The 27,020-nt window shown below is 46.2% G+C and overlaps 1 protein-coding gene across 1 annotated transcript; it reads left to right on the top strand.

Annotated features, from left to right (window-relative positions):
- The first annotated feature begins 1,068 nt into the window (after positions 1-1,068).
- LOC130082231 (uncharacterized) lies at positions 1,069-2,631 on the top strand. The gene is made up of 2 exons (XM_056247001.1): positions 1,069-1,993; positions 2,094-2,631. Exons 1-2 carry the CDS (start codon positions 1,069-1,071, stop codon positions 2,339-2,341), a joined length of 1,173 nt encoding a protein of 390 aa, XP_056102976.1. The 3' UTR covers positions 2,342-2,631.
- Positions 2,632-27,020: the final 24,389 nt, after the last annotated feature.

Raw genomic sequence — 27,020 nt, 5'->3', positions numbered from 1 at the left:
AAAAGTTAGGCAGTCAGTCTGAGGGAACAGAGCAGGTAGCTAAAGTCAGGTCTCCATTAGAGGACTTCAGAGGAAAACATAAGAACAGGTAAGTAAAAAAAAAACAAATCTTGAAGGACCTCATGCTCTCGTCCTGTTAGTTTTTAAAGCTGCACTATTGTCACACCTACAACATTCCCTGGTCTAATGGTGCACTGGACGCTGGCATTATAGAGCGTTGGGTGCCTTGCCACCCTATAACGCCAGTGTGCACATACCGTAATGGTTAGGATTCAGCTCACTGTTGTTGCCCAGTCAGGAAACATATTTTTGCACTTTGAAATCGATATCAGAGATAAAGTGCTATGCAAATGTAATGTATGATTATTCTTTGTATCATTACAACATGTGGATCTTAAAGGGATACTTCAGCTCTGGAAAGATTAATGTGTATTTAAAATGGGTCATTTATGTAGTAGAAATGTGAAATTATTTTTGAATGGAGCCTTCTAAAAGCCAGAAAATGTATTTTTGATTTATGGGGATGAAAGACAACAACTCCCAGATTGCAATGCTAAAATGCACACATCAATCAATCACATGTTTAGCATCCATGTAAACACTACATTCAGATTCACAAATCGGAATAAATTCAGTTAGATTGAAACAAAAGATGTGCATGTAAACAATGACAATTTTTGCGTCATCGGAGGATTTTTTCCAGACAAAAAATACATAAATCTCTCATCTCAGGGGGATATGAGGGAGAAAAGCATTGTAATTCGAAAATACTAAAAAGAATTCGGTTTTCTAATGATACAAAGCTTAATGCTAAATCCTGAAGTATCCCTTTAATGACTGTATGTGAAAAACAAAATCCTATAGTTTAGAGGAATGTTTATAATTATACATTTATGGTCACAGAAACAATGCAATTGTGCAAAACAGACCAGCATAGTTTATTATATTTCCCTTGTTCATGAGTTGTGGTGTTTATTTTTTAGGCCTCATAGCATTCATCCTGCAGTGAGAGAGGGGATAAGAGAGCATATCTTGAGCTTCCCACGCCAACCGAACCACTACTCACGGATGAAGGGAGATGTGGAGAGGGAGTACCTGAGCCCTGATTTAAACCTGCTCCGCATGTTCCGCCTGTACAAGGAACACAATCCAACATCCACTGCAAAGTTCTGGCTCTATAGGGACATCTTCAAGCAGCAGAACCTCAGTTTTGGGCAGCCAAGAAGTGACACTTGTGCGAAATGTGACGCCCTGTTTTTAAAATTAACAGCTGCTACAACAGAAGGAGAAAGGTTGAAGATCGCAGCCGAGAGTGAGCTTCACCACCGGAAAGCTGAAAAAGCGTACACCCAGTTGCAGGCTGACACAGAGTGGGCCAAAGCCAATGATGACTGCCATGTCATTTGTATCGACATGCAGGGGGTAGTGTTCAAGCCAAACCTGATACACTCCAACGTGTACTATCAACGGCAGCTGGCCAACTACAACCTCTGTATCCAGGAGATGGGCACTGACGATCCTCCTACAATGTGCCTCTGGCATGAGGGCATCGCTCACAGAGGTTCCATCGAGGTGGCAAGCTGTCTTTTGAAGTGGGCAGAAACATCTTTTGCTCCCCTAGTCCAGGCAAAGGAACGGAAGCTCGTCATCTATAGTGACCGATGCTGTGGGCAGAACAACAACTGGCGAGTCCTAAACCTCATGGCCCTGCTCGTATCTAGAGGGTACTTCAGTCAGATAGAGCAGAAGTTCATGGTGTCTGGTCACTCCTTCCTTCCCTGTGACCGTTCCTTTGCCACGCTGGACAAGAGGCGTAAGGTGTCCACACTCCACACCCCCAGCGATGTCGCCGAGATGATCCGTGGAGCCAGGCAGCAGCATCCATTCAAAGTCATTGAGATGAAATGTCCGGACTTCAGGCAGCTCCCTGATGCAACATTAAAGCGTCCACCTGGCTTGCTAATCACATCCATGATGTGGTTGAAAGTGACAGGTAAAAAACAAAAGAGTAGGTCTTCTGAGATTAACAGTGTTGGGGATATGTGCGTGAAAGAAGAATCTTTATTGAATTTCTTGTTGAATCATGATTTCAGCTGCTGATCCATGGTGTGTCCACACAAAAGGGAGCCACAGCCTCTACGAGGGATGGAAGACCTGGCTGATCACCAAACAGAGGAAGAATCAACCACCTCCAGCTCCCTTGTTCTCCACCACGTATGCTCGTGCTTATGAGGACCCTCTGCCCGTCAAGAAGGAGAAGCACCGGGATCTTATGAAAATGCTAGCCTACATGCCACCGGAGGCCCAAGCATTTTATGGGGCATTAGAATGCGAAGAGTAGCCTGGTATGTGTAGGTCATGTGCAGGGTAAGGTGGGGTATATTGTGTAAAATTAATCATAATAGTAGTTGTAGTTTATCTTGTATGCCTTATATTATGTTGTATAATAGGAATATATAGTTATTTATTTAGTAAATGAATGAATGGGGTGATTTATGAAATGTATTATAAAATGGTAAACTAGCATATGGAACCATAGCAAGGAATGATGATGATGTATGTCTGTATTGTAAATATGTATTGTTTACAGTTATTACTGTTGTTTATTGTTTGTATGTATTGTTGATTGTATGTACGGTTTATTGTTTGTAATGACGTTTATTTTCTGTACTATAAGTAGGCCTATGTATTGTTCATTGTTCGTACTGTATTGTCTGTGTTTTTGTTCTGTGATTTATGTTGGTAAAAAAATAAAAGAAATTGAAAGAAAGAAATGTTTAATATTTTCTTTAAGGTTCTGTTACTGTATTAAAACTAAGATAAAGGAATCAAATCTCCAGTGGTTTAAGTGATATGATGAATTGGACTTATACTGTTATTCCACATTAACTGGACTTATACTGTTCTTCCACATTCCAGAAATGTAAATTACTCTAACTTTTTATTTTTAAGATTGATCCTAAAAAATCTTATCTCATTAGAATTGTGAAACTTTTGTTGTCTATCTTCAAGTAAAAAAAAAAAATATAGATATAATATTCAGAGTCCAAATTAAAAAAATGTCATTATTCAAAATTTGAAAATATGGACTTATATGGTTCTTCGTCTCAAGCCCTCATATAAAGAATGTATATAAAAAAATATATATATAATAATAAGCTGGTGGAGGTGTTTACTAAGGCTGTAGATAAGTTAAATATTTAATGGCCAGCAGAAATAAGGGGGCACTCGTCCTTAAAATAAATTGAACGAGTTTCCTTCCCTCTATTTTTCCACCTCCATCACGGGGCCTTCCATTTTTCCCGATCTGCACAGCGAGCTGTCTAGATCATGGAAAAAGCCTTACTCATTTTTTAGCCCCACATTCATGTATATTCAGATATTTAGGGGGTTAAGAGAGTATGGCTATGGGGCAATACCCCGGGTAGAACATACACTTGCGAGCTATGTCTCCCGGTTCAGTATCGTCCCTGAAGGCGTCGGCTTCTCTCACTAAACCATTAAAGAAAACTATTTTTTAATCTAGTGGGAAAAGCATATATGGCAGTGGGTCTAGCACGAGCCTGCTTGCACACTGTAGCAGTGCTGCAAGCATATCAGGCTGACCTGCTGTGGTATTTGGACAGAAGTGAGGGAGTTTGGCCCGATGGGGTTTGAGAACTCCGTCGGGCCTCAGATTTATCTCTCAGGAATGGCAGCCAAAGAAATGTGGTCACTGAGAGACACCTCTGGCTCAATTTGATGGGAATCATGGAGAAAGATACAAGATAATCTCTCCCTCGCTATGTCCAACCCACTGGGGCTGCTGGGCGTGAGCAGCTCCAGCCGGCTAGTTTCTCATACACAACACAGCAGCCAAAGCCTTCAAAGCAGAAGCCGGATCCGAGGACCGTTCTTCATGCTGAGAAGGCTGCGGCTCAAAAGAAAAGGTCTGGCGCCACGGCGTCAGACCGGTGAGGGCAGCCCCAACCGGGGTGGAATGGTGTACACCTCATTATACGTGCCCTTTCCATCTCTGTGCCCTCAGGGGACCGTTCTGCCAACCCCGCCACCCTTGGTGCTTCGGGGCGCAGCGTTCTCCAGCGAGCTTCTGGCGCAGCGTCAACTCGACATTGCGTCGGACTCGCGCCCTCTGAGGGGGGTTCGAAAACAGTCAGTTCAGGTGGTTCCTGCCAGTATGTTTCAGGTCCCCGAACTGGCTGTCTTTATTACACCAGAGGCCAGCCTCGAGGGGCTGGTTCCCTTGGTAGATTTTCTGGCAGCGAGGAAGCTACTGCCAAATATATCTCTATGGGTAATGGTAATCTCTCTGGTAATGGAGCAAGGGGTAAAGGCCCTGTTAGCAAAGAAAGCTATAGAGCAGGTGTACTCACCCGACATTGCGTCGGGTCTTTACAGTCGTTATCTCATTGTTCCAAAAAAGGATGGAGAGCAGCGTCACATACTAGATCTTCGTCTGTTGGAGTGTTTGGTGCTGGAACTCAAGTCCAAGATGCTGACACTCAAACAGATCGTGACTCAAATCAGATCCGAGGACTGGTTTGTCACGATAGATCTAAAAGACGTATACTTCCATATCTCCATCCTCCCTCAGCACAGGAGGTTCCTGAGGTTTTCTTTTGGGGCAAAGAACACCAGTATCAGGCACATCCTTTCGGTCTAGATCTATCACCCCGCACATTCACGAAGTGTATAGACGCAGCTCTGGCCCCGCCAGGCTGCAGTGTATACGCATTCTGAATTGCATAGATGACTGGCTGATTCTAGCGGAATCAGAACAGTGAGCGGTTCGGCACCGAGGTGTCGTTCTCGCTCATATGCAGATGTTGGGGTTGAGGCTCAATGCCAAGAAGAGTGTGCTTTCTCCAGTACAGAGAACCACTTTCCTTGGTGTGGTATGGGATTCAGTGACGATGCGGGCCACTCTGTCGCCCGTTCGTGTAGCTGCTATCCTAACAGCCACAAAAGAGCTGAGGCTAGGCCAGTCACGCACTGTAAAACAGTTCGAGAGACTGTTGGGTCTTGTGGCAGTAGCGTCCAACGGGATACCTTTTGGCCTGCTGTACATGAGACCTTTGCAGTGGTGGCGCAGGACCAGAGGGTTCTCCCCGAGGGGAAACCCACTTCGTATGATCAAGATCACGCGGCCCTGCCTTCGTGCCTTGGTTATATGGAGGAAACACTGGTTCTTAACCCAGGGTCGGTGTTGGGAGCTCTTTGCCATCGAGTTGCTATCTCGACAGATGCTTCCCTCACCGGCTGGGGAGCGGTATTGGAAGGCCGCTCAGCTCAGGGCTTGGGAGGAGTCATCATCTCGCTTGGCACATGAATTGCCTAGAGATGATGGTCGTCTTCAATGCGTTGAGACATCTCCTCCCAGACCTGAGGGGCCATCATGTGTTGTTCTGAAACAGTGACTGTTAGGCCTCAGGGCAGCAGCGTTCAATGTCAAGTCAAGTCAAGTCACATTTATTTATATAGCGCTTTTCACAATACAGATTGCATCAAAGCAGCTTCACAGTGATAACATGAAAGTAGTACAACACAGTTCAATAATATTGTTGAATATTAAATATCCCCAACTAAGCAAGCCAAAAGCAAGGCGACAGTGGCAAGGAACCAAAACTCCATCAGATTGGATGGAGAAAAAAACCTTGGGAGAACCCAGGCTAGTCAGGGGGCAGTTCTCCTCTGGCTAACAATCATAGGGTTTTAAAGAAGCTTTACAGTAAGTGCATATCAGAGAGTACCTGGAAAAAATACATTTAGTTAATCATGTAATATTTAGGGGATAACATATCGCCGGCGTTGAGTCGTCTCTTCGCAGGCGTTGAGTCGTCTCTTCACAGGCGTTGGTCTTCTCATCACAGGCGTTGAGGCATCCGAAATCCCCGTGAGAGGCAGGATACCAAACTGGAGCCTACGAACGCCATTTTTCTCGGGACAAGCGTCCCGAGATAACAGCAGAAAGGCAGATGGGAAATAATTAGCATAGCTGATGTTCATAATGATTTCCATTACACGGGAGTAGGTGTTAGAAAACCATAATCTCACAACTCTCCGCAACCCAAACTCTCCGGGGGGTACTACCCTCTCACAAGGGTAATGTGATACCCTTTGACCTGCTGTACGTGAGACCTTTACAGTGGTGGCTCAGGACCAGAGGGTTCTCCCTGAGGGGAAACCCACTCCGTACGATCAAGATCACGCGGCAGTATCCCCACGCCTTGGTTATATGGAGGAAACTCTGGTTCTTGACCCACAGACAACACGTTGGTGGCCTATTATTTTGGTCCCTCAGGAAATTACGCTGTCTGAGGGCAGTGTATATTCCAGGGGGGCCAGAATATTGGAGCAGACACCCTGTCGAGGCAGGGGCTGAGGCCAGGGGACTCCACCCCGAGGCGGTGGAGCAAATATGGGAGTTTTATGGCCAGGCAGAAGTGGATTTGTTCTCATCTCAGCATACGACGCACTGTCCACTCTGGTTATCCCTCACTCAACCAGTCCCCTCGGGGCTGGTTGCTATGGTGCAGACGTGGCTGAGGCTACGTCTGTACGCATTTCCCCCTGTTGCTCTGCTCCCAGGAGTTCTGGAGTGATTCCGCCAGGATGGAATAAGCCTATTTAGTAGCACCACCCTGGCCGAGCTGAATTTTTCTCCTCGACGGACCTCCCTTGGAGGTCCCGTTTAGGAGAGACCTTCCGTCTCAGGCAGGGGATGCAATATTGCACCCCCGGCAGGGGATTTGGAAACTGTGGGTTTTGGCCTCTGAGGGGGCCCAACTCATAGAGAGTGGTCTCTCAACCGAGGTTGTTGAGACCATTCTAAGCTCCAGAGCTCCCGCTACGAGGAAACTATATTCACTATTTCGAGAGTTTTTCACTTCTTGGTGTTACCAGCGTCAGTGGGATCCGGTTAACTGTTCAGTAAACACAGTATTCGAGTTTCTGCAAGAACGCTTTGTATCAGGTCTATGTCCTTCCACGCTTAAGGTATACGTGGCGGCCATTGCGGTTTTCCATGCCCTGGTGGGTAGTAAATTTTTGGGTCGAGACCCCCTGACCACTCGTTTCCTTCGTGGCACTTTGAGGCTGAGGCCTGCAACTTGCACTAGGGTGCTGGCTTGGGACCTTGCAATAGTTCTAGAAGGCCTATCTGGGGCTCCCTTCGAGCCCTTAGATTTGGTCTCAGAGAAGTTCCTTTCTTTTAAGACTATTTTCTGCTAGCTATTTCGTCCCTATTAGAGTCAGACCTTCAGGCCCTTTCGGTCCCCACCTGCCTTGAGTGCACCGGGGATGGCCAAGGCATTCTTACCCGAAACATGGATATGTTCCAAAGGTGCCTACCATTATTCCGAGGCCTATTGTGCTGCAGGTTTCTGTCCTCCTTTTACATCTGCGGACCAGGAAAGGCTGAACCTCTTGTGTCCAGTGCGAGCACTGGATACTTATGTTCATCGGACATCTTCAATGAGGAAGTCCGACCAGTTATTTATTTGCTTTGGATCACCTAAGAAGGGTCTTCCTGCTTCTAAACAGACGGTTAGTAAGTGGATAGTCGAGGCTATTTCACTTGCATACGAGTACTCTGACCATCCGTGTCCCTTGGTGGTCAGAGCTCACTCAACGAGGGGTATGGCGGCCTCTAAAGCCTTGTTATTTGGGGTTTCTCTCCAAGACGTTTGTGATGCGGCAGGCTGGTCTTCACCGCTCACATTCGTCAGGTTTTACAGTTTGGACCTGGATGCTGCCCCAGGTTCTCAGGTGCTTAGTGCTTAGTTCCAACAGACTGACACTCAGGTTCTTGGAATTCTGGCGTTTTGGGTATTCTCGTTCCCAAAGCGTCAAGTGACGCATCGCGAGTTCCCTCGAAAGGGAAAGTCTCAGGTTACTACTGTAACCATAGTTCCCTGAGAAAGGGAACGAGACGATGCGTCACCCTGCCATACTTCCTGCATCCCTGTGATCGGCTTGCTTCGACTTTTTGAAGCTAATGCCGCGTTTCACCGGATGTGCTCTTATGCCTTCCTGGTCATGACGTCACCTGCCCGTGACGCTCATTCTTTCCATTGGACTAGTTGACATTGATGCTCAGACGCATTCACGCTGGGGGCGTTCCCAAAGCGTCAAGTGACGCATCGTCTCGTTCCCTTTCTCAGGGAACTATGGTTACAGTAGTAACCTGAGACGTTTTCTCCTACACGCTACAAACAATCGGCTCCTAAAGACAAAAGAGATGATGACGGCCTGTTATGTACACGGGTACTCTGCATGTGAAGACATGGACTGCCATCTGCCAATAAATTTGGTGTGTTTGCACATGTTTCAGACACCAGTCATGCTGATACTGTTCCCCATAGTGTCAACACCAAGACACAGCGTTTCATTCCACTTAGCAATGGAACCAATTGTAGCAAATTAGCTCAAAAGGGAAATATGAATAATTAATTATAACGTTATAATTCATTATAAATATTTGGATGAGTTAATAGAATTAGCTTGATGTTGCAGAATTAATAGTACAATCAATTAACCTGTTCGTCCAGCGAACACAGTATTGATCGTCTATTAACTCTTAGAAATTATATTTTTTCGTGGCCAAAACTCACATGAATGTGCACAGAATGTGTACAGAAACAGGGGAATGAAGCTATTGAAAATAGTAATTTAACCATCTGAACAGAACCATCAGTTTCTTAGTTCAAAGCATCTTGTTGTTAACCCTTTCACACGTACGTTCTAAATATTCAGACTGGCAGCCTGGCGTGAGGTATTTTTCTGTGACCGTTATTATGCAATGAATCGCGTTCTAATTTCCATGGAGGAAAACCTTGTCAAAAGGTTGAAAACCATCAACCTTGTCACGTGACATTTCACAGTCACAATGGCGCACACGATGGATAACAGCCTGCAGGTGAGTAGTTTGAATGTTTCGCTTTATTTTTTTATTCAAAACCTCTCAAATAATTTGTTAGCGTGTACAGACTATGGTTGATATGGTTATGTTTGTTTCTCTTACGAGAGGTTCTCTCGTATTGCGTAAGTTTAGCTTACGCTACGGGTAAAGTCATCTTTTCTCGAGATATTGAAACCAAAAATTATCCTTAATTTTGCATTCTTTGTCAACGCAGTGCAGCAGCTAGCAGACCTAGAGCGGGCTGTCTAGCGTGCTCATTGGATGCTCTGCGGCAACTGCAGCAGCCTACCACTGAGCCTGGCGTGACGTCACGCCCAATGGTGGCGCTTCGCGCTCACTACGCGTCACGGCCCGCAAAAGTGGGTGTGGCTTAGCGTATAAAGGCACGGCTTGGAGGCTGCTTCCCTGATTTTCATCGCTTCAGCGAAGCTCTTCGCACCGCTGGATCTAGAGAGAAGCCGCCGCCGTTGAAATCAGAGACTGCAAGCAGAGGAAAGCGCCTGAAGAAGCCGGTCGTCTTGTCGCCGCCTTCCCGGGCCAGCTACGCTATCCGGCGACATATCCTTTTTTGCTATTGCATTACTGTGTGTGTGCTCGCCGCTGCGACACACACATCTCTCTAAAAGAGCACGAGCGTTCTTTTCAGAATGCCTCGCATTTCCTGTGGCTCGTGCCGAGCCCTGCTCAGCGTCGGAGACCGCCATGTGATTTGCGGTCTCTGCCTGGGCCCAGACCACGCAGCCCTCGCACTTCGTCGGGAGGCTGCATCCACTGTGAGGATCTATCTATGTCGACCCTGCGGGCTCGTCTAGACCTCTTAACGCCGAAGCTGTCACTCCGCCATCTGCTGGACCGCGCAAGAAGAAGCGCCGTGCACAGAGACTGCCGGAGCCTGATGTGGCACTCAAACGCTCGCTGGAATGACTCCCTCGAGCATTTCTCTCTCCTTCTCCGCCCCCCCTCCCAGACGCGCAGCCGCCGGCTCCCGCCCGCGCAGCCGCCGCCTCAGGGGACGAGGCGCTTGATATGGATGAGGACGCGCCGCTAACAGCTGTTCTAATTGCGGCTAGCTTCTCTACGTTACGAGAAAGCTACCCCGCCCCCACATGCGTATCTCACCGGCGAAAAAGGAAGAGTGTTTTAGTCCCGCCGAGGCCGGACTAACCCCCATTCTCAATATGTCAATATTGCAGCAATGAGCCTGTTATATAACATGCACTCCTGCAAACAAACGCCGACACAAAGCTGTGATGACGCTCTCTTATCTGCTCGTGCTAACTTAAGCTTACGTTGTTTCCCCCTGTGGCTCAGTGGCGAAACCCTAAGCTTTGACGCCAGAGACCCGTGTTCGAATCCCGGCTCTGGCAGCAGATAAAATTTATGCGGCTCTCCTCTCTGAGCTCGCGGACAGTTTTTCTTACGTACAGAAAGCACTGTTTAAAGCCGCGGCCGGACCGCCGTCAAACTATCTCGCCATGTCAGTCCCCATGGAAAGGGCTACTGCAGTGGAGTATTTGGCAGCCAACGAGTCGGTAATGTTACCCGCTCACCTGCACACAACAACCGTTTTTACGGCAGCCCAGAGAAATCTCAAAAGAGTGTAATGTCTGGTTATCCGGCTCACGCAGTTGGTGTTTCAAGTGTAGAAAATGTGCCCACATCTCAGTGTTCACCCCTACACACAAGCACTGTACACCCCTACCCCCCCCCCCCCCCCCGCGCTTACTGTCAATCGCTCCGCCTCAAACGCCGCTCGCGCTTCACAAAGCTATCATAAAACGCTCCCCATTTAGTGTAATCGGGTCGTTACATACGAAACAGCAAAAAGCTGCTGTCAGCGAGCCGCTGTATTCAAGCACCGAGGGCGCACGCGGCGCACCCACATCTCCGGTTCAGTTCCAAGCCCACAGAGTGTGGCGATCAGAACCCGGAGACCATTCTCCCCTTGGCCACACATGTAAAAACATGGGAAGCGATTCCAGGGGTTTCAGAGTGGGTGCTGAGCACAATAAGACAGGGCTATGCACTACAGTTCGCGCGCCGTCCCCCGCGTTTCTTAACACAGACCGAGTCAACAGTGAATGCGGAAGTAGCACATCTACTCCGCGCAGTAATAGCCAAACTGCTGTGCAAAGGGGCCATAGAACCGGTACCCGCCTTCTCTGAGCGAGTCAGGCTTTTACAGCCGTTATTTTCTCGTACCCAAGAAGGACGGAGGTCTAAGACCTATCTTGGATCTGAGGCTTTTGAACAAAGCTCTCATGAAAAGACCGTTCAAAATGATTACAACCAGACAAATTCTCGCGCAAATTCGCCCGAGGGACTGGTTTATATCTGTCGATCTGAAAGACGCTTATTTTCAGATTCAGATTATACCCCGTCACAGGCCATTCTTGAGATTCGCCTTCGACGGCCAGGTATATCAGTACACCGTCCTCCCGTTCGGCCTGTCCCTAGCACCCCGTACGTTCACGAAGTGCATGGACGCGGCTCTCGCCCCCTTGAGAAATCAGGGCGTGCGAATTCTGAACTATTTGGACGATTGGCTGATTTTAGCACAGTCGGAGATAGAACTCGTATCTCACAGAACTATGCTCCTCAGTCATTTGGAAAGCTTGGGTCTCACGGTCAACTGGACCAAGAGCTCATTACTGCCCAGTCAGTCAATTTCCTTTCTAGGATTAGAACTGGACTCTGTGGCTATGACGGCTCGCCAGTCGACAGAGCGCGCGCGCCGTGTTCAACACCTAGCCGCATCTTTCCAGAAGGGCAACACCGCCTCCCTGAAAACGTTTCAGAGGATGCTGGGCTGTATGGCCTCAGCTGCAGCAGTGCTTCAGCTGGGCTTACTGCGCATGCGCCCGCTACAACGCTGGTTGAACGCTCGCGTACCTCACCGAGGATGGACGCGCGGCCACAAGCAGATCAGAGTGTCTCAGAGCTGCATTTCAGCTCTACAGCCCTGGTTAGCGGCCGAATGGTACCAGCAGGGGGTGACTATGAGAGTTATCTCGCACCAAAAGGTCATCTCGACAGATGCCTCCAACTCAGGTTGGGGCGGCCTTTTCGAGGGCAGACCGGTATTTGGCCTGTGGTCAGACCGAGAGAATCGCCTTCATATAAACTGTCTGGAGATGCTGGCGGTCGTGAACGCACTGAAGCACTTCCTCCCGTTCATACAGGACCAACACGTTCTAGTCCGCTCGGACAACATGTTCCTCTAATTGGCTAGAATGGCTGATTGGGTGGATGGTTTTGCTCTGGGTCTTTGAGATGACTTGGTCACCCTGGCCCAAATCTGGCCCAGCCGCCCACTGTCTGCTTTCCCTCCGGACTCGATGTTACCACAGGTAATCAAGAGAATCAGGGAAACGCGCCGCCTGGTGCTCCTCATAGCCCCGCGATGGGAGAACCAAACGTGGTTCCCGGACCTAACGCCCCGTGGCCGATGGCGGTGAGGAGAGATCGCCTATCTCAAGCTCGCGGCTCGATCTGGCATCCCCATCCAGAGCGCTGGTCACTGCACGTATGGTTAATCAACGGATACCCGTTGTCCTGCCAGAAGGAGTTATAAACACGATCACGCAGTCTAGAGCTCCCTCTACGAGACGGCTCTACGCGTCTAAATGGTCTGTGTTCTCCAAATGGTGCACCGACAGACATCTGGACCCGCGAATGGGTGAGGTCTTGCAGGTGCTCAGCTTCCTTCAAGAGCTGTTGGATAAGGGCAGGTCCCCAGCCACGCTCAAAGTTTACGTGGCTGCCGTAGCAGCGTTCGCTGAGTCGAAGCGCGGCCAGTCATTAGGAAGGAACGAGATGGTCATCCGATTCCTTAGAGGAGCCAGAAGGATGAACCCACCGCGCCCCCCTTCGGTTCCTATTTGGGATCTCTCTGTGGTCCTAGAGGCCCTGAAGACGCATCCCTTCGAACCATTAGATTCTGCGAATCTAAAATGCCTCTCGCTCAAAACCGTTTTTCTTTTGGCTCTGTCATCAGTCAAACGTGTGGGGGACTTACATGCGCTATCCGTTAGCGCCGCGTTTCTCGAGTTTGGCTCGATTGACTCAAAGGTCATCCTCAAACCAAGACATGGCTATGTCCCGAAGGTGATTGGCACTCCCTTCAGAGTGCAGGTTATTTCTCTGTCGGCTCTGCCAGTATCCGACAGCGAGAGCAGCACCAGCCTCCTCTGCCCCGTTAGGGCGCTGAGAGCTTGCATTACGCGCTCCGCCTCTTTCAGATGCTCAGAGCAGCTTTTCGTTTCGTTTGAAGGGCGCACCAAGGGTCTTGCCGCCTCGAAACAGTCCCTGTCCAGATGGATAGTGGACGTTATTGCTGCCGCTTACGCGTCGAAAGGTCTGCAATGCCCTCTGGGCATAAGGGCTCATTCCACTAGAGGCATGGCCTCGTCGTGGGCATGGTCCAGCGGAATTTCCATTCACGACATCTGTATAGCGGCGGGCTGGGCCTCCCCGTCTACATTTGTGAAGTTTTTATAACATGGAAGTTCCCGCCTTGCAGGCTCAACATGACATCATGACTTTGCGTAAACATACACGCCACTTTCAAGTCAAGTGGCGTGTTATCTATACGCATTTTGAGCTATCCGCGTGTATGTCCACGCCGAAACGAACCGTCATCTTTTGCGTGTATGTCTACGCCGTTAAACGTCCGAGTGATTCCGCGTGTATGTGTACGCCGTTAAATGTCCGAGCAAAACGAAGCAAAATTCATATCAACATCTGTGGAGCAATATTTTTTTTCCTAGGATGGTAGGGGAAGACTCATAAATAGTATTAACCCCAGTGACGGGTAGGTTTAGGGACGGGGTTGGGGTAGGTCATATATTTATATATATACAGTAATGTAACGTTAAGTCAACGGCGTTGATAAACACGCTGAAAAGCGATTATGCGTGTTGATAGCACGCCAAAAATGGAAATACGAATTGGCGTGTCATACGCCATTTCATGAGATCAGTCTGGCAGGCTAGACTTCTGTCAGTCTAAGATGTGTATGTTCTGCCCACATGCTTGTGCGCAGGCTACTTTCAACTAATTAGCTCTCCTGGTTGAGCTGCACTAATATGGGCTGATATGTAATATCATTACAGCGCCACTCTGCATTTCCCATGGGTGATTACATGTGTCGGCCCGCTTTGCTGGCCGCCTGACTTCCCACTTTTCAGTGTTCCCCGGATTCCCTGGGACTCATAGAGTGGATGCTTGGCGCGCACGGCGTTGACAAGGGGTTCCCGTAGCGTAAGCTAAACTTACGCAATACGAGAGAACCTCTCGTTAGAGAACGTACTCGGTTACCTAGTGTAACCTCGGTTCTCTCTAGAGAGGGAACGAGTATTGGGTAACCGGCCGTGCTCACGCCACGAGCGATTTTCGCTTCAGTTGATGAAAACCAAGGAAGCAGCCTCCGAGCCGTGCTTTTATACGCTAAGCCACACCCACTTTTGCGGGCCGTGACGCGTAGTGAGCGCGAAGCGCCACCATTGGGCGTGACGTCACGCCAGGCTCAGTGGTAGGCTGCTGCAGTTGCCGCAGAGCATCCAATGAGCACGCTAGACAGCCCGCTCTAGGTCTGCTAGCTGCTGCACTGCGTTGACAAAGAATGCAAAATTAAGGATAATTTTTGGCTTCAAAATCTCGAGAAAAGATGACTTTACCCGTAGCGTAAGCTAAACTTACGCAATACTCGTTCCCTCTCTAGAGAGAACTGAGGTTACGTTAGGTAACCGAGTACGTTTTTTCCCCACTGCTTAGAATTTCGCTTGCACACGGCACTTTGCATCTCCCCCACAACAACCGCGTGACAATCGGTGAGTATATTTTAGTTTTTTTTTATTCTGAAGCATCTAGAACTATTTACAAGCATGCAATAAATATGAATAAAGGTTTTATGTCATGAAAATTCTCTTATAAAATGGACAATGTTCAATAATGTGGACGTTCACATGTCTACTGTTTGTTTGTCTGTCAACGCGCTGTTTTGCACATTTATTTATTTATTTATTTATTAATTTATTTGACAGGGACAGTGTACATTAATTAGCATTGCTGCAAATGCACCAGAATTAGCCAAAAGGCTATTTTTTATCAGTTGTCCCTGGACAGATCTTAACATTGTCTACCTAAAACAAAAAACACAATAAGAAGATTACAGTGAACAATACAAATATAAAAAGCAGTAAAACAGATATAACTCTTCAAATCCTGTTGATAAATACAGTGTACAAGTTTGCTATAAAAAAATTATATTATACACATTGACACAGCAGAGACACAAGTGGCATCAGGTTTGTTGAGGGACGATACATATTCTTATTAATGCTGACATGTCTGATGTGTTATGAACCAGTTTTTTAGATGCTTTTTGTATGTGGTGAGTTCACTGATGTACTGAGGGACAGAGTTCCACTCCTGTGCTGCTGTGACTGAAAAGGCATATGCATAGTATAGTTGTATAGTTGAATGTATAGTTCCCTACATTGCAAATATGTTCCGTGCATTCAGCAGGTAAAGTCATATATGATACGTTATACATAACATGAATACCAAAGCACATATTTGACGTTAAATGCTTTACATCAATTTTCTTGTTTGTTTTAGTGTTAATATTGTTACTGAGTTTTATATCTCTCACTAGCAAAGCAGAGAAAAGCTACATGGTATGACATCATGAAATTATAGTTCCCTACATATCTACAAAACATTTGAGCAAGCTAATGGTAAGTAAGGTGTGACAATATATTATAATATAATAATTGTATGTATATGGTCACACCTCACTTACCATTATACCATATAGATATATAGGGAAATATGATTTAACAATGTCAAATACCATGTTGCTTTTCTCAGCTTTGCTTGTGAGAGATATGTATAGTATAAGTTTAGCATTATTCATACAATTCAAACGTATGACATTTGTTAAAAAGAAATCACAATATGTACACATTTCATACATGTTTTATTAAATCTATTTCAATGTAAGGTAAATGTTTTTGTTTAAAACAAACTATTATACATGTTTATACTTTCTAATATAATTGCAAAACCAATTACAAATATATTTGCAATGAATAACAATCAAAATAGTATCATCATAAACAAAAAAAAAATCAATACATGTACTCTGAATTTTGGTAAATGTTTTTGTTTAAAACAGACTATATTATACATACCTTTATACTTACTAATATAGACAGCGAGTTTGAGTTGTTGGGCTTTGAGAAGCCTCCTTGATAAGCTGTTCTGATTGTAGTATGTCGTTAGGCCACCTCTCGCTTGAGGAAGTCGTCATGCTGAGTTCTCTGTCCTCAGAGTAGGGCTGAGTTTGGGCTCTTTGCGAGACTTCTTGGCCACTGCTTTCAGAAGGAATCTGGTTGTGAATCCGTTGTCTGATGCCAGGTAGTTTACTAAGTAGTAGGCTCTCAATGAGCCTACTTAGTCCACTTTTGATAAGAGTTGTTAGGCCTTCTCTTTTTTGAGAAGTTTTGTTCATTTAGGCCTCGCTCGGAGCTCCACCCTTTTGCATTTCAGGCTCTCTTTCAGGCTCTCAGTTGCAGGCTCTCTTTGAGCCTCCTTGAAAGCTGCCCTGGGTATGAAATGTAGTTCTACCAGAAAGACTCGGGAGATATAATGGTATAACAAAGCACACATTTATTGACAGCCCAGCAAGCAATTATTTATAAAGTTCTTTGGCGTAGGCCCCGTCCGTAGTTCATGATCCGAGGGTAGCGGATCTGCATTTCCTGCCTGAAGATGAAGGCAGGGGCGCAGCAGACCCCCCTGGGAGTTATGGACGGGACCATCCTGGTGGTGGTGGGGAGGATGGAGGTAGTTGTCGCGACAGCATCTGCGAACTCAAACGTGTGTAAGTACCAATCTTTTATACAGCGAGTATAAGGACGTGATTGGATAGATGTGAAGGTAATAAGTGACGTAATAATTAAGTCTTCCTGGCAGAACTTTATGCTGAAGCTTTCATTTAGGCTTCCTCTCGTTTTGGAGAGTCAGCATAATGAGGCCTCTGTTCTCGGAGCCAGAATTGGACAGTAGCGCTCTCCTTTCTGAGCCTCCTCTGGTGGATCTAGGTTGGGAGTACCTCCCCTAAGCTCCAGAGGTTATTTTAGCGTCAAGTCGCTAGGCCTTCCTTAGGCCTCCCTGAAAGGCATTGGGTGTACCAAGGCCTCCTCTCTCCTATGAGTGGTTAGGCTCTCTGTGAGCCTCCTTAGCTACAGCCAGAGGTGTCAAAAGTATTCACATTCGTTACTCAAGTAGAAGTATAGATACTAGGGTTTAGAAAGACTTCTGTAGAAGTTGAAGTATCAACTCAAGCTTTTTACTCAAGTAAAAGTGTAAAAGTAACTGATTTCAAAACTACTTAAAGTATAAAAGTAAAAGTAATGCAAGGAAAAAAATGCCATTAAGGACAAAAGCTTAGGCCGCGCCACAGGGGCCGATAGTGCACTACCACCTCCTTAAAAAACATTTTTCTAAAGGCCATCACTATAACGTTATATTAAAATGTTAATGTTGAAAAATTTGGGATGCACTACCTGTTTCAGCCGCACATATGCCCATAGAAAATGAATTTCAGTCCAAATTCCATTTTAGTAAAATGCAAATACATTAAAGAACCACATGTGTGTACTACTGAGCATTAACCCTCTATGGTACGGTGTTGCCTCCAGGCAACATAGTCTATTTTAGCTTTTTTTAAATAAAAACTAATACAATTTTATTTGTCAATGCTCTCTAAGGGGAGGGGAACTCAAATACTAACCAATGAAAATGCAAAAGAGTGGTAACATGACCCACAGGGGTCCATTGTGTTCCCTCTTTCAGCACACGTGCACATGTCACATGGCTCCATATTTTCTCCACTGAAAAGGGCATTTTTCACTAATTTCTGTCCAGATAATCAACTACAAAAAATCTTAGTCACGTTCATTGGTTAGTAAAGAAGTATTTTCAAAAACATTACATTATATATCATCAAATGTATCATAGGGAATTACATAAAACGTCTCAGGTTACGACTGTAACCATAGTTCCCTGAGAAAGGGAACGAGACGATGCGTCATCAACGCTTTGGGAACGCCCCCAGCGTGAATGCGTCTGAGCATCAATGTCAACTAGTCCAATGGAAAGAATGAGCGTCACGGGCGGGTGACGTCATGACCAGGAAGGGATAAAGCACATCCGGTGCAAACTGGCATTAGCTTCAAAAATGTTGAAGCAAGCCGATCACAGGGATGCAGGAAGTATGGCAGGGTGACGCATCGTCTCGTTCCCTTTCTCAGGGAACTATGGTTACAGTCGTAACCTGAGACGTTCCCTTTCGAGGGAACTCGTGATGCGTCATCGACGCTTTGGGAACGAGAATACCCAAAACGCCAGAATTCCAAGTACCTGAGTGTCAGTCTGTTGAAACTAAGCACTAAGCACCTGAGAACCTGGGGCAGCATCCAGGTCCAAGCTGTAAAACCTAACGAATGTGAGCGGTGAGGACCAGCCTGCAGCATCACAAACGTCTTGAAGAGAAACTCCAAATAGTAAGGCTTTAGAGGCCGCCATACCCCTCGTAGAGTGAGCTCTGACCGCCAAAGGACACGGCTGGTCAGAGTACTCGTATGCAAGTGAAATAGCCTCAACTATCCACTTACTAACCGTCTGTTTAAAAGCAGGAAGTCCCTTCTTAGGTGATCCAAAGCAAATAAATAACTGGTTGGACTTCCTCATTGAAGATGTCCGATGAACATAAGTATCCAGTGCTCGCACTGGACACAAGAGGTTCAGCCTTTCCTGGTCCGCAGATGTAAAAGGAGGAGGACAGAAACCTGCAGCACAATAGGCCTCGGAATAATGGTAGGCACCTTTGGAACATATCCATGTTTCGGGTAAGATTGCCTTGGCCATCCCCGGTGCACTCAAGGCAGGTGGGGACCGAAAGGGCCTGAAGGTCTGACTCTAATAGGGACGAAATAGCTAGCAGAAAATAGTCTTAAAAGAAAGGAACTTCTCTGAGACCAAATCTAAGGGCTCGAAGGGAGCCCCAGATAGGCCTTCTAGAACTATTGCAAGGTCCCAAGCCAGCACCCTAGTGCAAGTTGCAGGCCTCAGCCTCAAAGTGCCACGAAGGAAACGAGTGATCAGGGGGTCTCGACCCAAAAATGTACTACCCACCAGGGCGTGGAAAGCCGCAATGGCCGCCACGTATACCTTAAGCGTGGAAGGACATAGACCTGATACAAAGCGTCCTTGCAGAAACTCGAATACTGTGTTTACTGAACAGTTAACCAGATCCCACTGACGCTGGTAACACCAAGAAGTGAAAAACTCTCGAAATAGTGAATATAGTTTCCTCGTAGCGGGAGCTCTGGAGCTTAGAATGGTCTCAACAACCTCGGTTGAGAGACCACTCTCTATGAGTTGGGCCCCCTCAGAGGCCAAACCCACAGTTTCCAAATCCCCTGCCGGGGGTGCAATATTGCATCCCCTGCCTGAGACAGAAGGTCTCTCCTGATCGGGACCTCCAAGGGAGGTCCGTCGAGGAGAAAAATTAGGTCCGCAAACCAAATTCAGCTCGGCCAGGGTGGTGCTACTAAATAGGCTTATTCCATCCTGGCGGAATCACTCCAGAACTCCTGGGAGCAGAGCAACAGGGGGAAATGCGTACAGACGTAGCTTCGGCCACGTCTGCACCATAGCAACCAGCCCCGAGGGGACTGGTTGAGTGAGGGATAACCAGAGTGGACAGTGCGTCGTATGCTGAGATGAGAACAAATCCACTTCTGCCTGGCCATAAAACTCCCATATTTGCTCCACCGCCTCGGGGTGGAGTCCCCTGGCCTCAGCCCCTGCCTCGACAGGGTGTCTGCTCCAATATTCTGGCCCCCCTGGAATATACACTGCCCTCAGACAGCGTAATTTCCTGAGGGACCAAAATAATAGGCCACCAACGTGTTGTCTGTGGGTCAAGAACCAGAGTTTCCTCCATATAACCAAGGCGCGGGGATACTGCCGCGTGATCTTGATCGTACGGACTGGGTTTCCCCTCAGGGAGAACCCTCTGGTCCTGAGCCACCACTGTAAAGGTCTCACGTACAGCAGGTCAAAGGGTATCACATTGAACGCTGCTGCCCTGAGGCCTAACAGTCACTGTTTCAGAACAACACATGATGGCCCCTCAGGTCTGGGAGGAGATGTCTCAACGCATTGAAGACGACCATCATCTCTAGGCAATTCATGTGCCAAGCGAGATGATGACTCCTCCCAAGCCCCGAGCTGAGCGGCCTTCCAATACCGCTCCCCAGCCGGTGAGGGAAGCATCTGTCGAGATCACAACTCGATGGCAAAGAGCTCCCAACACCGGACCCTGGGTTAACCCTCTGGGGTCCAAGGTGTTTTTGGGGTCCTTGAGATGTTTTGACATACTCTGACATTTGTGCTTTTTTCAGTTGCTTATAAACATATTACTGGCAAAGGTGTAATTACACTCTATTTAGCACACACAGGGCTACCATAATGTGTTATCAACATGTATGTACATTTTTGTATTTTTGAGAGAATATTGTTTATGCGTGGTTATTGAAAAAACTAAAACTTAAAGTTTCTGAAATAAGGCCACAAAACACATACTAAATATCTGTCCACAAGACTTTTGACTAATGGATGTTGTCGCCTTGAGTTTTTTCTTCAAAATGATCTGAAAATCATCCTGCCTTATCATTCACATAAAACAATAGATTGGTTTAAATTTAAAAATGACACTTTTTGTTTGGAAAGGCAATATGCGCAGGGGTGTGACCTGCTGTGATTCACACCTGAGAAGACAATGGGCCCGCATAATGAGCGCATAATGGGGCTGCATACTAATGACCCTTTCATTCAGGTGTGTCACTGAGCCACAAGAATGCAATGACAATATATATATATATATATATATATATATATATATATGCCTATATAATAAAAAATTGGTTCACAGTTCCAATTATTTATTTATTTTTCAAATTGTGCTTGCAAATTGTATAATATCAAATGTAAAAATTTCTAGTAATTGTGCAGTTAATTATCATACTGTTTTTACAGAAAGTTTGGGAATGTAACCCAAATGTGTCACTAATAAAACACAATACAAATAATTTAAAGAGGAGGCTTATATTGAGCTTTTAAGATTTACCTAAGATTTATTTATATGTAGCCTACATATATTTTTGCTATTTTAATAAAAAGGTTACAATTACAACAACAATTACAATTTTAACTATATTTCAAATGTAATCTTTCTTTGTATTATATACTAAAGTATACATTTTATCATACATATTTCACAGTTGCGGATTAATTAGTTTGAATATAGCTTACAATCGAACAAACACTATAATAACATCTTAGCAAACAAGCTTATTTGATGTGGCAGTATTTTACAGTAAAAACGACATCTTGTCTTTCATATGTAACATATCGTTTTTATGATTAGGACATATAAATGTTCATTTGCAGTTTAATACGTTGCTTATACAAAAATATTTTATTTCAACATATTTCAGTCGATTTTTACTCATCTCAGTATTGGAATATAGTTAGGTAAAAGCTGTTCATTCATTCACACACAAAAACGCGATTCAAACAGTCTTTTTGTTTACAGACACTATTCCATATCGCGATTAGAACAAAGCACTTGAAAATAAAGAATGTACCTATTTCCTCGGCTGGATCCGTTGCTCCTCCAAATGAAACTACCTGTAGCCTACTTCTGAGGTAATTTTTTCCAGGATCATTATTAAGATAGTACTATTATTCCTCACAGCGTCTAAATCTGAGTCTCTTTCGGTGGGTTATCCAGCTGATGTGGGCGTGGATCGCCTCAGAGCATTTGTGACCGATCACGGAAACTAGGGACACAAGTCGGTTCTTCGGCATTTTGAGTTATTCATAGATTCTGAAAGTGTAGTCTCCAAGCTTTCCAACGATGTGTAACACGTGGAAATCTGATAATATTTGGAGAAGTTGTGGCCATTTGAAGGTAGGAACTCAAAAAAGGTAAAATGGGAGAAAACGGCCTCAAAAGATTGTGCATTCTCACCTCTCTCTCCTGCTGGGAGTGACAATAGGGCTCATTTACATCTCATTTAGATAAGCCATACCCCCTGTAAAGCTCCCCCTGTGCTTTACAGCTTTTTTTTCTTTCCTGAGCTAGCTAATAACAATAGGTAGGTATGGGAAGGTCTAAACAGACTAAACATGAGATAACATGTACGTGTTCTTAGAATTAAAACAAAACGACAAACTTTAATGCTTAATGCAAACTCACCCCCAGGACCGGCGAATGCACTTCTGCCGCTCTAGGCGAAAAACAATTGTGCTGCCCCTCTATTTGCAACGTTTACCAGCAACAACACACAAAGACCAATATGCCATATACATATAACGCAAAACCAGCAACAACACACAAAGACCAATAAGCCATAGGCCTACATATAACGCAAATAGTGCGCAACGCGCGTGTGCCCAAAATGTCAACAATATTAAAGTTTATGCAGGAGGTAAATGCCTGCTGGCATTTTTCTTTAAGCAGTCATGACAGGAATTTTCCAAATAATCATATTTCCTCCTCAGATTACTGTTGCAAATCTCTTTACACCACTTTCTTATGTGCGTATACACACACAAATGAAATGTCCGCAAGCACATTATATCATCAGCAGGTTCAGCATCTTAAATAACGACTAGAGAGCAAATGAAGCTTAACTTACGTTTCAGAAACGCGCACGGCAGGCCTTCATCGCAGCAAAGGTCTTAACTGCATCCTCTATTTCGATTCTCTGTGCCAGTTCATGTTCTATGGAGATTGTTGCCAGTCCATTAAGTCTGTTCCCTGTTCACAAAACGTTCCCCATTCAAAGCAATCGGGACATCACATATGAAACAGTTAGCCACCGCTGTCAGCGAGCCGAGCCGCCGTATTCAAGCACCGAGGGCGCGCGCGCCGCGCCCATACCTCCGGTTCAGTTTCCCGAGCCCACAAAGTGCGGCGAAAACATTTTCGGTGTAACTGCCACGCTTCAGCTCGTCTGCGACAATCTTTGCGGCGTCCATCTTCATTGAATTTTGATATCAGATAGAGCCGGCCAGAGCGCTGCATATTAAGTAGCCACGCTGTTGGGGGGCGGGGGCAAAAGCGCCGGCGGCTATTCAGTATGGAAATACACACAGACAATGACACGCCCCTACTGCATGCTAGAATCTCCGAAAAACAAGCCGATTTCAACCTCAAAATGTACGCTTTTAAATATACCAATACTGTTATCTCAAACATGTAGAGGCTTCTTCATGATCTCAACTAACAGATTCTGCAAAAAAGCGGAAATCACCAATTTTGGAAAAAAACGCTTCTTTCTCATTTTGCTCGCAAGTTGTGCTGCCGACTTGTGTCCCTGGTTTCCGTGACGGGTCACATTTGTGTTTGAATAGAGCGCGCGCTCCGTGGGCGTGGTCAAATTAACTTTAATGAGCTGAGACGAGAACGACTATCATCTCTCTCTTTTCGTACAGATTACATAAAATGAGAAAAAAAATTTTTTATATAAATTACTTCATTTAAAAGAAGATAATTCAGGCTTCATGCCTGTGTGCCTGTATACCTGTTTGACTGAGTATTTGCAGAGTTACAGATGATTTTTCGGACGCGTTTCAGAATGGACTTCACTGACAGAGAGAACGCAGAACGCGTATCATGTTTATTTTTCTTTATTAGGCGAAAAGCACAACACTTTGTTTTTATTATGAGGTTCCACAAAAAAAATACAAACTTAACAGGATCGAATGATGTACAACACTTATATGTAAGATCAAAATTAACAGAGTAATTTGAGTCTCTTTTGCACTGATAAGGAAAAAAGTGAGCTGGTATCGCCGGCGAGACCGCCGACCCCAGAGAGTTAAGAACCAGTGTTTCCTCCATATAACCAAGGCACGAAGGCACCGCCGCGTGATCTTGATCATACGAAGTGGGTTTCCCCTCGGGGAGAACCCTCTGGTCCTGAGCCACCACTGTAAAGGTCTCATGTACAGCAGGCCAAAAGGTATCCCGTTGGACGCTGCTGCCACAAGACCCAACAGTCTCTCGAACTGTTTTACAGTGCGTGACTGGCCTAGCCTCAGCTCTTTTGTGGCTGTTAGGATAGCAGCTACACGAACGGGCGACCTTTAGAGTGGCCCGCATTGTCACTGAATCCCATACCACACCAAGGAAAGTGGTTCTCTGTACTGGAGAAAGCACACTCTTCTTGGCATTGAGCCTCAACCCCAACATCTGCATATGAGCGAGAACGACACCTCGGTGCCGAACCGCTAACTGTTCTGATTCCGCTAGAATCAGCCAGTCATCTATGCAATTCAGAATGCGTATACACTGCAGCCTGGCGGGGCCAGAGCTGCGTCTACACACTTCGTGAATGTGCGGGGTGATAGAGCTAGACCGAAAGGAAGTGCCTGATACTGGTGTTCTTTGCCCCAAAGAAAACCTCAGGAACCTGCTGTGCTGAGGGAGGATGGAGATATGGAAGTATACGTCTTTTAGATCTATCGTGACAAACCAGTCCTCGGATTTGATTTGAGTCACGATCTGTTTGAGTGTCAGCATCTAACACTCCAACAGACGAGGATCTAGTATGTGACGCAGCTCTCCATCCTTTTTTGGAACAATGAGATAACGACTGTAAAGACCCGACGCAATGTCGGGTGAGTACACCTGCTCTATAGGTTTCTTTGCTAACAGGGCCTTTACCTCTTGCTCCATTACCAGAGAGATTACCATTACCCATAGAGATATATTTGGCAGTAGCTTCCGCACTGCCAGAAAATCTACCAAGGGAACCAGCCCCTCGAGGCTGGCCTCTGGTGTAATAAAGACAGCCAGTTCGGGGACCTGAAACATACTGGCAGGAACCACTCGAACTGACTGTTTTCGAACCCCCCCTCAGAGGGCGCGAGTCCGACGCAATGTCGAGTTGACGCTGCGCCAGAAGCTCGCTGGAGAACGCTGCGCCCCGAAGCACCAAGGGTGGCGGGGTTGGCAGAACGGTCCCCTGAGGGCACAGAGATGGAAAGGGCACCGTATAATGAGGTGTACACCATTCCACCCCGGTTGGGGCTGCCCTCACCGGTCTGACGCCGGTGGCGCCAGACCTTTTCTTTTGAGCCGCAGCCTTCTCAGCATGAAGAACGGTCCTCGGATCCGGCTTCTGCTTTGAAGGCTTTGGCTGCTGTGTTGTGTATGAGAAACTAGCCGGCTGGAGCTGCTCACGCCCAGCAGCCCCAGGGGGTTGGACATAGCGAGGGAGAGATTATCTTGTATTCCTTCTCCATGATTCCTATCAAATTGAGCCAGAGGTGTCACTCAGTGACCACAAGGGCTGCCATCCCTGAGAGATAAATCTGAGGCCCGACGGAGTTCTCAAACCCCATCGGGCCAAACTCCCTCACTTCTGTCCAAATACCACAGCAGGTCAGCCTGATATGCTTGCAGCACGGCTATAGTGTGCAAGCAGGCTCATGCTAGACCCACTGCCATATATGCTTTTCCCACTAGATTAAAAAATAGTTTTCTTTAATGGTTTAGTGAGAGAAGCCGACGCCTTCAGGGACGATACTGAACCGGGAGACAGATAGCTCGCAAGTGTCTGTTCTACCCAGGGTATTGCCCCATAGCCATACTCTCTTAACCCCCAAATATCTGAATATACATGAATGTGGGGCTAAAAAATGAGTAAGGCTTTTTCCATGATCTAGACAGCTCGCTGTGCAGATCGGGAAAAATGGAAGGCCCCGTGATGGAGGTGGAAAAATAGAGGGAAGGAAACTCGTTCAATTTATTTTAAGGACGAGTGCCCCCTTATTTCTGCTGGCCATTAAATATTTAATTTATCTACAGCCTTAGTAAACACCTCCACCAGCTTATTATTATTTTTTATATATACATTCACTTTATATATATTCACTTTATTTTATATAAAATATATAAACTATCATTTATATATATATATATATATATAAAGGCTATATATATTTCTCATACGCTGGGGAAGAGATGGCAAATCCACTTCCCCCATGATTGTGTCACTTTCAATGCCCAGCACATCTACCTCCTCGGAGGTAGAGCACTGAAGCATTGATTTCTCTCCCCGGACGGAAGAGACCGCAGCGCGGGCTTCCGAGACCGGCGAGAGAGCACTGGATCCCTCGTGGAAAGGGAGGAGATAAGATCCGCGGACCCGTCTCCAACCCCATAAAGAGATCCTATTCGCGATCCACAGGAATGCATTCTCCGCGCTGCCTCGGCAGACGCGGGTCCTGCACCCTGAGGATCGCGAGCCTGGCCACTTTCCTCGAAAAGCGCCAGGCGAGAGCGGAGCATGCGGAGCGAAAGCATCTCGCAATGCCGCAATCAGCCCCCTCGAAGGCTGACACCGCATGCTCCACTCCCAAACAAACTACACAAAGCTCGTGTGTGTCCCCACCCGTTAAATAACGCGGGCAGGGAGAAGCACAGAGTTTGTAAAGTTGTTTCGCCATAACTCTTCCCAATAATATCGAACAGACAACAATAAATAGACAGAGACAGAGTAACACAGATCGCTTGCTGAGACACAGAAGCTAATGTCGGTTTGCACCGGATGTGCTTTATCCCTTCCTGGTCATGACGTCACCCGCCCGTGACTGTAACGAAGGGTCGAAGACGTTCGGATCCATGTGCAGTAACTTTGTTCACAATAAGTAGACAGAGAGAATGCAGTAAACACAAACTGGTAAACAGGGAAGATCCAGGCTCAGCAACAATATCAGGCAGGGGTCGAGGCAGGCAGCAGACAGAAACACGGAGACCAGGAAAACAGGCTGGGATCAGGAAACCAGGAAAACTAAGGAATATAAACGCTCAGAGATGTAGGCCGTGGCAAATACAAGACTTCACAATGGTGTAGTGAGTGGAAGTGGTTTATATGTGTGTGTGAATGAGATGCAGGTGTGTGTAATCAGCACAGTGCAGGTGTATGGTGTAATCAGTCCAGGGAGATGC

The sequence above is a fragment of the Rhinichthys klamathensis genome, unplaced genomic scaffold, assembly GCF_029890125.1.
Source record: "Rhinichthys klamathensis goyatoka isolate OS25496 unplaced genomic scaffold, OSU_Roscu_1.1 h1tg000042l_1, whole genome shotgun sequence".
Classification (NCBI taxonomy): Eukaryota; Metazoa; Chordata; class Actinopteri; order Cypriniformes; family Leuciscidae; genus Rhinichthys; species Rhinichthys klamathensis.
This window is presented reverse-complemented; position numbering and strand designations above follow the sequence as displayed.